Source organism: Mandrillus leucophaeus, unplaced genomic scaffold (assembly GCF_000951045.1).
Source record: "Mandrillus leucophaeus isolate KB7577 unplaced genomic scaffold, Mleu.le_1.0 Scaffold8, whole genome shotgun sequence".
Taxonomy (NCBI): Eukaryota; Metazoa; Chordata; class Mammalia; order Primates; family Cercopithecidae; genus Mandrillus; species Mandrillus leucophaeus.
Window position 1 is genome coordinate 3,513,305 of NW_012108696.1, and position 10,578 is coordinate 3,523,882.

The 10,578-nt window shown below is 51.3% G+C and overlaps 1 protein-coding gene across 1 annotated transcript in view; it reads left to right on the forward strand.

The window, feature by feature from the left end:
* The window catches only part of SAFB (scaffold attachment factor B), a 44,923-nt gene extending 34,345 nt beyond the window's left edge, over nucleotides 1-10,578 (forward strand). Inside the window, exons 15-22 of the mRNA XM_011967377.1 lie at nucleotides 2,986-3,015; nucleotides 3,246-3,536; nucleotides 6,074-6,211; nucleotides 6,451-6,493; nucleotides 9,114-9,232; nucleotides 9,448-9,545; nucleotides 9,915-9,981; nucleotides 10,257-10,578. Coding sequence (XP_011822767.1) covers nucleotides 2,986-3,015; nucleotides 3,246-3,536; nucleotides 6,074-6,211; nucleotides 6,451-6,493; nucleotides 9,114-9,232; nucleotides 9,448-9,545; nucleotides 9,915-9,981; nucleotides 10,257-10,386 — 916 coding nt within the window. The 3' untranslated portion in view covers nucleotides 10,387-10,578. The remainder of the gene's footprint in view (nucleotides 1-2,985; nucleotides 3,016-3,245; nucleotides 3,537-6,073; nucleotides 6,212-6,450; nucleotides 6,494-9,113; nucleotides 9,233-9,447; nucleotides 9,546-9,914; nucleotides 9,982-10,256) is intronic.

Genomic DNA, 10,578 nt, shown 5'->3' on the forward strand with positions numbered 1-10,578 from the left:
CACGCCTGGCTAATTTTTGTATTTTTAGTAGAGACAGGGTTTCACCATGTTGGCCAGGCTGGTCTGAAACTCCTGACCTCAGGTGATCCACCCGCCTTGACCTCCCAGAGTGCCAGGATTATAGATGTGAGCCACTGTGCCCAGCCTACCTATGGCTCTTTTCAAATAAGTCTCTTCCCAAAGATTGTAGAAGGTAGTAAAGGCAGGGAGATGGAATGCCTTCCAGCATCAATAGTGCACGTCAACAAAAAATACCAAATTTGCTCCAGAAGATGTGAAAGCGGGAAGACAGTGAGGTAGATCCAGCAAGGGCACTGAGAGGGCTTCCCTTTTTTTGAGATGGAGTCTCTGTGTCACCCAGGGTGGAGTGCGGTGGCATGATCTCAGCTCACCGCAGCCTCCACCTTCCCTGTTCAAGCAGTTCTCCTGCCTCAGCCTCCCAAGTAGCTGGGACTACAGGCACAAGCCACCACCCTCGGCTAATTTTTGTATTTTTAGTAGAGGTGGGGTTTGGCCATGTTGGCCAGGCTGGTTTCGAACTCCTGACCTCAAGTGATCTGCCTGCCTCGGCCTCCCAAAGTGCTGGGATTACAGGCGTGAGCCACTGCTCCAGGCCTGACAGGGCCTTGTTCTTAAATAAGAAAGAACTAAACACAAATGTTATTGGCGAATTACAGCTAATTTATCTTTTCTATGAAGAAATACTTCGTTAACTTTAGTTTTAAAAGTAAGGACCCCTGGGCGCAGTGTCTCACACCGGTAATCCCAGCCCTTTGGGAGGCCGAGACTGGCAGATTACCTGAGGTGAGGAGTTCAAGACCAGCCTGACCAACATAGTGAAACGCCATCTCTACTAAAAATACAAAATTCGCTGGGCGTGGTAGTGCATGTCTGTAATCTCATATACTTAGGCTGAGACAGGAGAATCGCATGAACCCAGGAGGTGGAGGTTGCAGTGAGCCAAGATCCCGCCATTGCACTCCAGCCTGGGCAACAAGAGCAAAACTCCATCTCAAATAAAAAATAAGGACCATTAGTTTAAAAGGAGGGGGAGAGGGCACTGCTCTGCCTATAAAGTAATCACCCTTTTATTCCTTTAAAAAGAAAAATGGCCGGGCGCGGTGGCTCAAGCCTGTAATCCCAGCACTTTGGGAGGCCGAGACGGGCGGATCATGAGGTCAGCAGATCGAGACCATCTTGGCTAACACGGTGAAACCCCGTCTCTACTAAAAAAATACAAAAAACTAGCCGGGCAAGGTAGCTACTCGGGAGGCTGAGGCAGGAGAATGGCGTAAACCCGGGAGGGGGAGCTTGCAGTGAGCTAAGATCCAGCCACTGCATTCCAGCCTGGGCGACAGAGCGAGACTGCGTCTCAAAAAAAAATAATAATAAAAAGAAAAATTCCTTTAAAAAGAAGAAAAAAAAAAAATCTCACATAGTCCTGTGAATGCAGACATTGGCAGATGGCATTTCTGCTGGGGGAGTAATGAACACGGACAGCCTGGGGGGCACCCGCAGGAGCCTGCAATGCTAAACGCTAGAGTGTTCCAGACCCTTGACCCCTCTCCGTGTCTGCCCTAGAGGAACCTATAAACAAGGAAGTGTTGGGCTTGGGTGTCCCGTCAGGTTGTGAGCATTTGGACACAACTGAAAAGTTCCGGTAAACCGCAGCCCTTTCATACCAGGGTCTCCTCCAGAAAGTGCTGAGATCCACAGAGGCAGGCGTGGGAGGATCCAAGACATGTTGGGTGAACTGAGGAACTTGCAGTCATTTGGGTCCAGAACACAATGAGGCAAGACTATACATTTCTGCTGGGACAGAAACACAGTTTTCCCAGAGATAATTGACCTCAGGACCCCTACGGATACCAAAATTTGCAGAGGATCAAGTTTCTGATATAAAACGGTGTGATACTTCTGCATATAACCCATGTACATCCTCCTGTACACTTTAAATCACTTCTAGATAACTTCTGATACAATGAAAATGCTGTCAGTAGTTGGTATACTGCACCGAGGTGCTTTTTTTTTTTTTTTTTTTTAGTAGCTCCCTGCACACACCCTTTTGTTTTGTTTTGTTTTGTTTTGTTTTGAGACAGGGTCTCACTCTTTCACCCAGGCTGAAGTTAAGTGGTACAATCATAGTTCACTGCAGCCTCTACCTCCTGGTTTCAAGTGATTGATCCTCCCACCTCTGCCTCCAAGTAGTTACCACACCTGGCTAATACTATTTTTTGTGGAGACGGGGTCTCACTATATTGCCCAGGCTGTATATCTAATAACTGTGTAGGTAAAGGATCAAAAGAAGAAAATCTGAGCCTGGGCACAGTGGCTCACACCTGTAATCCCAGCACTTTGGGAGGTGGAGGCGGGCGGATTGTTTTGAGCTCAGGAGTTCAAGAACAGCCTGGGCAACCGTCTCTACCAAAAAAAAAAAAAAGAGACCGTCTAGCTCTTGTCTTTTGTGTTTTATATACAAAGACTGGAGGAACACGCTAAAATGTCATCTGTATCCCTGCCAAAAGGTACAACTGGTAATGTCCTCACACCTGGGGGGCCTGCCAGCCCCACTTCACAAGGACTCATTTAATCCTGTGGTCTAGGGAGTGAAGGTTCCAGTTCACACTCACTCACTATGAAGCATATACTCTGATACTCTGTTGCTTTTTTTTTTTTTGAGAAGGAGTCTTGCTCTGTTGCCAGACTGGAGTGCAGTGGCTCACTGCAACCTCTGCCTCATGGGCTCAAGTGATCTTCCTGCCTCAGCCTCTCTAGTAGCTGGGACTACAGGTGCATGCCACCACGCTCAGCTAATTTTTGTATTTTTAGTGGAGACGGAGTTTCACCATGTTGGCCAAGGTGGTCTCGATCTCTTGATCTCATGATTTACCCGCCTCAGCTTCCCAAAGTGCTGGCATTAAGGCGTGAGCCACCACGCCTGGCCTGTTGCTTATTTTTGACTATTTCCTGAAATCACTTGTCAAGCTCCAGGAAATGTTGGATAAATGAGGCCCAGTTCACGTTATACCTGATCACACACACACACAGCCTGGGCCTCATTCCTGGGATTTTCCTGGACTCCTCCCGTGGGCCGGAGAAGCCTTCTCCCCGCTGGAGTGTATGGTTCTGCAGACCACGTAGTGGAGGCACAGCCCTGGAGTCTGCATAACCCAGCGTCCTAAAGTCAGCCCTGGGACCTGGCTGGGGGTGTCTAGGTCCCCTTCGGCAGCTCTACTGTTGTGCAGCAGGGTACGTGAGCGCAGTGAACGCGAACAACGCATGCAGGCGCAGTGGGAGCGCGAGGAGCGTGAGCGGCTGGAGATTGCCCGAGAAAGGCTGGCCTTCCAGCGCCAGCGGCTGGAGCGTGAGCGCATGGAGCGAGAGCGGCTGGAGCGCGAGCGCATGCACGTGGAGCACGAGCGCAGGCGCGAGCAGGAGCGCATCCACCGTGAGCGCGAGGAGCTGCGGCGCCAGCAGGAACTGCGCTACGAGCAGGAGCGGCGGCCTGCGGTGCGGCGGCCCTACGACCTGGACCGGTAAGCAGATCTGCGCTGCCCTTAACACGTGGCGTTCAGAATCGTGTTAGGGACCTCACAGTTGAGTTAACTTGACTTTTTTTTTTTTTTTTTTTTTTTGAGATGGGAGTCTCTCTTTGTCGCCCAGGCTGGAGTGCAGTGGCTCAATCTCGACTCACTCCAAGTTCCACCACCTGTGTTCACGCCAGTCTCCTGCCTCAGCCTCCCAAGTAGCTGGGACTAAAGGCGCCCGCCACCTTGCCTGGCTAATTTTTTTGTATTTTCAGTGGAGACGGGGATTCACTGTGTGAGCCAGGATGGTCTCGATCTCCTGACCTCGTCATCCACCCGCCTCAGCCTACCAAAGTGCTGGGATTACAGACGTGAGCCACCGCACCCGTCCAGCTTGAGATCTTTCATTCAAAGGAAGCATAGGCCGGGCACACTCGCTAAGCCTGTAATCGTAACATTTTGGGAGGCCAAGGTGGGCGGATTGCCTGAGCTCAGGAGTTCGAGACCAGCCTGGCCAACATGGCAGAACCCCGTCTCTACTAAAACACAAAAAATTGGTTGTGGTGACAGGCGCCTGTAATCCCAGCTATTTGGGAGATTGAGTCAGGAAAGTCGCTTGTACCCAGAAGGCATAGGTTGCAGTAAGCCAAGATCGCGCCACTGCACTCCAGCCTGGGCAACAGGGTGAGACTCCGTCTCGAAAAAAGAAATTAGAGACAGGAGACTGGATAAAGTAGTGCTGGTTAACTAATCGGGTTCAAGGGTGGCACAGACCTTCTGAGGAGGGAAGCTAGGGCAGGCGGAGCGTCATGTCACAAGTGCCCAGAGGAGGGGCTGTCAATTGCATCTCCTTTAAGACTCTTCCCTGGCTTTTTTATTCATTTATTTTTTTTATTTTTTTTTTTTTTTGAGACAGAGTCTCGCTCTATCGCCCAGGCTGGAGTGCAGTGGCTCAATCTCGACTCACTCCAAGTTCCACCACCTGTGTTCACGCCAGTCTCCTGCCTCAGCCTCCCGAGTAGCTACCTTGCCCGGCTAGTTTTTTGTATTTTTTAGTAGAGACGGGGTTTCACCGTGTTAGCCAGGATGGTCTCAATCTCCTGACCTCATGATCCGCCCGTCTCGGCCTCCCAAAGTGCTGGGATTACAGGCTTGAGCCACCACGCCCGCCCGCCTTTTTTTTTTAGACAGCGTCTTGCTGTGTCGCCCAGGCTGGAGTGCAATGGCACGATCTCAGCTCACTGCAACCTCCATCTCCTGGGTTCAAGCGATTCTCCTGCCTCAGCCTCCCTAGTAGTTGGGATTACAGGCACCTACCACCACACCCGGCTAATTTTTGTTTTTTTAGTAGAGATGGGGTTTCACCATGTTGGTCAGGCTGGTCTCAAACTCCTGACCTCAGGTGATCCACCTACCTCAGACTCCCAAAGTGCTGGGATTACAGGCATAAGCCACCGTGCCTGGCCTTGTCCTGGCTTTGTTAATCAATTGTAATTTGTTTTTGCTTATTCTGGAAATAAAGAATTAAAAAAAAAAAACTTTTGAGACAGAATTTTGCTCGTTTCCCAGGCTGGAGTCCAATGGCACGATCTCGGCTCTCTGCAACCTCCGCCTCTTGGGTTCAAGCAATTCTCCTGCTTCAGCCTCCCAAGTAGCTGGGATTACAGGCATGTGCCACCACACCTGGCTAATTTTTTGTATTTTTAGTAGAGACAGGGTTTCACCATATTGGCCAGGCTGTCCAACTCCTGACCTCAGGTGATCCACCTGCCTTGGCCTCCCAAAGTGCTGGGATTACAGGCATGAGCCACCATGCCCAGCAGTAAGATTAATTTTAATTTCCCAAACATACTGAGGAGGAGATAGGAACACAAAATGCTGAGCACAGCTGCTGTCAGGAGTCAGGTGCATAATTCCAGCAGTGGTTGTGTCAGGCTTTACACGTGCACTGCAACCTGGCAAAAATCGCTGTTTGTTGTTTCTTTCTATTGCATGGGTTGAAGAGGAGCCTAGATCATATACAGTGCAACTTCTGTAAAGGGCCTTGTAAACGCTTCTGGGATCTAGTATGCCTCGGTACGAAAGCCTTCTGATGAGAGTTCATTATAGTCATCTGTGTGTGCAGCAGTACATGGCCGGGGCTGCTGGCAGGACAGGAGGTGGGGCACAAGAGATGGCAAGTGCACTTGACAGAGCCCCTCAGGGTGGAGGCTCACGTGGCTTCCTGAGCGGAGGTGGCTGTGTAGGGCTCCAGAAGCCATCTGCAGGCAGCCCATAGGACTGACTGCTTAACTAAATGGCAGTTAACTAATGGCTCCCCCTTTAGAAAACCAAGGCCGCTTTGATCAGGGGAGGTGGGTGTGTGGGACAAAACAAAACAGCTGTGCAGTCACTGGGGTCAAATCAGATCTTGTCTTCTATAGCAGAGAACAATCTTGGTGAAAGTCATCCTGGTTCTGTGAAGTGATAGGGGCCAGCTCCCACAAAGGTGATAGACACATATGGGGTAGAGGATCCCTCTATCTCTGTCTCTTGTCCCCTCACAGGCGAGATGATGCCTATTGGCCAGAAGCCAAGCGGGCCGCCCTGGATGAGCGCTACCATTCTGACTTTAACCGCCAGGACCGCTTCCACGACTTTGACCACAGGGACCGCGGTCGCTACCCCGACCACTCGGTGGACAGGTCAGTTGGGCCCCTGCTGGGCGTGCAGGTTTTCTTTTTCCTGGCTCATTCTCTGACTGAGAACAAGGACTCCTGGGCTCTCTGAGCCCACTCCATTCATCAGGTGTGTGCTGAGTCAGGCCCGCAGGTCTCCTGCCTCCAGTTGGGGAAGTGATGCTTTTCACTGGGGGCCTGATGGTCCTTTCTTTTTGCAGAAGCCTATTCCTCCCCTTACGGTTTGATTTAAATTACCTTTTCAGGAGAGAAGGTTCAAGGTCAATGATGGGAGAACGAGAAGGACAGGTAAGTCCAAAGCTACAGTGGTAGCCACAGAATTTCCCGTAGAATGGGTTCTTTTCCCTTCAGCGTGCCTTCTTCCTGCCCTTATCCTTGAGTGAGAGACAAAATGAGGAAAGAGAAAAATATAGCACTAGAAAAGTCTAGGTGTGTGGGATGAAAATTTGGGATTATTTGGGGTTAGTCTTGGCTGTCAGTCCGAACAGTTACTCTGAAGCTGTTATTAGCCTTGACCCCGGGGTTCTGTGTCCCACACTGACCACACACGTGCAGAAGTGCCAGGGAACCTTGCGGTGTGACCTGGCTCTGCTGGGAAGTGTCTAGGGAGCCGCACAGCTGACTCAGACAGGTGCATCTGGGAAGGCTGTGGTTACTGTGTCTGTCCTCGAGTGCCTGCCCTCTTTGGAAACTAAGGACATCCTTCATCACCCCAGGGCCCCGCTTAGCCTTGGAAAACAACTAGGTCTCTGATCTGTGCTCGTTCTCCTTGGGGGGCTAGCACGTTAGAACAATAAGCTTCATTTTCTCTTTCCATCTTACGTTGAGACTGAGACTTTCCAGGAGAGCCTTGGACCTCTAGTGGCTTTCCCTATAAACTGGGGGGCGGCACGTTGCTGTGTGGAAGATGCCTCCTCTCTGAAGACTCCATTCATGAGCCCTTTCTCCTCTTGCCAGCATTTTTGGACTCCAGCATAAGCTTCCCATTTCTGTCCCCCTTGGTTCCTTAATGTGGCTGAGCATAGCCAAGTACTCAGCTCTGTCTTGGGATCCTTAGGAATTCCATCAGCCTCATGGGGTTGCTTTTTCCCTGCTCCTGGAGGCAAATTATATGCAGCAAAACCTAGAACTAGTCCTGTGGATTTTCTCTGGTGGAGGAACATACACCAGTGGTTCCATGTCCAGGCTCCAGAATCAGACAGAACTGGGGTCACACCTTGGTGTCACCCCTTCCTGCCTAGCCTGTCTCCCCAGCAGTGAAATGAGGGTAATATTCCTCCTACAGAGGTTGGGGTGGTGGGGAGTTTACATGAGGTGGGCGCATGTCGGTACGAACGTGTTTATCATTGCCAGCTACTTTTTTTTTTTTTTTAATAGAGACGGATCTCACTGTGTTGCCCAGGCCAGTTTTGAACTCCTGAGCTCAAGTGATCCTCCTGCCTCGGTCTCCCAAAGTGTTAGGATTACACATGTAAGCTAGCATGCCTGGCCACCAGCTACTTTCATGCAGGTGTCAGATACGCTCTCCTAATAGTGGAAGGCAATTTGATCCTTTCTCCTCACACAGTCATAAATGAGTCATCACAGTTACCCCAAAGGCCAATGATGATCTCTCCCTACAGAGAAAACTAGCACAGAACTTAAGGGCCTTGTTGAACTGTTAACCTGGGTTGGTTGGACAGAAAAATGTTGGTTCAATTTTCAAATACTAAGGAGAGCTTATTTCAGGAGGCCCTTTTTTTATTTTGTTGAGGGGAGGTGTCAGAGCACACGCTGGGAAGAATCGACCAGGGAAGCAGGCAGTGGTAATGTGGGACATCTTGCATATGGTGGAGCATGCTGCCATCTTTGCCTTCACCCTGGCAGAGCTCTCTCTCCATTGAATGGGGAGGTGAACTTGGACATGTACGATGACCAGGCTGCATCAAGGAGGTTTCCTTACCAGGACTCTTTTCTAGTTTCCTTTCACCTACAATATGGTCATGGGGCAGAAGCCCCAGAGGCCACATACGTATTTGTGGAAAGAGAAAGAACAGGACTGTGGAGCCAAAACTCCCTCACTAGCGTTTGTGAAAGTCAGGCTGGAAAGTGCTTCCAGCCACAGAAACAGGCTGTGGGTGTAAATATTAACCTTGGCCAGCAAAAAAGTAGGCATAGAGTGTGACTCGCCCTCTCTTAGTCTTCCCTGAAATAGCAGGGTCAAGAACTCCTGGTCTGTGTTAGCCATGTGGTTTACAAAAACAGTGACACAGAGGAGGGAATAGTGGGACTGGCCAAGTGGATGACCAGCCATTTATCTCTTAGTGTCCTGTGTCCTATGTCCTGAGCAGAGCAAGACGTAAGGTCCTAGACCAGGCACCCAGCAGAAACTTCTGAGAAACTTGACTGTGAGGAAGGATGCTTGCTCGCCTAGCAATTGGTTGGATGAAGGGGCTCTGTTTGATACTTCCTTCACTGTGGAAGGAAGAAATTTGTAAAAATTATTTCCGGAATATGCACACATTAAAGATTTGTAAAGCTGACCTTCCCTTAGTAGAAGACACTTAATAAGAGTACTGTTGGCTCTGGGCACTAATCATTTGAGCTGTGGGACCCAGGGAATCTCTCTCGCAAGCATCATCTTTAGTGTGACCCCTGGTGGCCCTTCCGGCTCTGGTGGCGCTGTGGGTACCTGCCTTGGAGATTCCTTGGTACTAGTACCTTTTGTGTACCAGGCTATGAGCCTAGAGCACAGGGCCTCTGGCCTGCAGATTTCAGGGAGGCAGCTATGTCATGTGAACCAGTATGGCCTGCCAGCACTTCTGTCCAGAGTGACTGTCGTTGTCATCGTTAGCGTGTTGCCTGAAAAGCCTTGGGGTCTGGGGGCTGACACTGAAGGTTTTTTTCCTCCTGGCCCTGTGATTTCCAGCATTACCCAGAACGCCATGGAGGACCAGAGCGCCACGGCCGGGACTCCCGCGATGGCTGGGGGGGCTATGGCTCCGACAAGAGGATGAGTGAGGGCCGGGGGCTGCCTCCTCCCCCCAGGTTTGTGTCCCACACCCCACAGTACCTGTCCCTGGCCTCACAGAGTCAGCTGACCGGATAGGTCTGTCCCACCAAGGGGCCCCCAAGTCTCTGGGATGTGGGCACAGGGTGGGAAAAACACAGGGATTCACCCTCCAGAAGCCACCACATTTATTAGCACGAGAGCCAGAGATGGGGGCAATCCAAATCAGAGATGTCTCTCTTTCAAGGGGCAGACGTGACTGGGGGGACCATGGCCGAAGAGAGGATGACCGGGCATGGCAGGGCACGGCTGACGGTGGCATGATGGACAGGGATCACAAGAGGTGGCAAGGTGAGGAGCAGCTCTGGGCTGGGACCAGGGTGTGCTGGGAAGTGATGGAAAGATGGAGGCCACGCCTTCTCTCCTCAGGTGAGCACAGGAGGTGCTCTGCCCTCAGTGCTGGAATGAGGAGTGAAAAGCACTTCAGACACCACCTACTCTCTGGTAGTCTGGCCCAGGAGTTGGACAGTGGGCGTTCCCGAGTCCTCTCTGCTGGGAGGACACTGGACGTCTGTGGTTACTGTGCCGAGGTGTCCTTCTGGGACCTGCTAGTTCCGGGTACCTGGGGGCCTCGCCAAAGGGAGTGCAGTGGGCTAAATGTGCCGTGGGTTCCACGCTATGTGTGCAGGTTCCCTGTGTGAAAGCACGTCTGTCTTCCAGGTGGTGAGAGAAGCATGTCCGGTCACTCGGGGCCTGGCCACATGATGAACCGAGGAGGGATGTCAGGGTAAGGCATGCCAGGGGCGGCTCCCCTTTCCCCTGCTTTGCATATTGGCCTACCTTGGAGGACGCTTAACAACCAGTCCTTCCAGCTAACGCCCCCTCCCCCAAGTGTGACATGAGGCCAGGCATGGGGTACTGTGGAGCCTGCCACCACTCAGGAGGGGAAGGCATCAGGAAGGGGCCTTGCCTGCAGGCAATGTCCAGGGAAGCTGTGCAGGCTGGGATGGGCCAGGGGAGCAGGATGATTTCACAGTCAAACCAATGTGAATTTGTTCCTAGGCGCGGCAGCTTTGCCCCAGGCGGGGCCTCCCGGGGCCACCCCATCCCACACGGTGGCATGCAAGGCGGGTTCGGAGGCCAGAGCCGGGGGAGCAGGCCCAGCGACGCCCGCTTCACTCGCCGCTACTGAGTACTTGGAATCCTGTGTCCTGTCACGTGGCAACAAGGCTATGTTCTGTTAGGAGTTATCTTAAACTGTGTAAAAATATTTTTTTTTTAATCTGCTGCCATATTGTAGCTCAATACAATGTGAATTTTGTTTTTCGTTTTGGGGGTTTTTTTTTTTTTTGTAATAAATGTGTTTCCGTTCACATACCCTTTA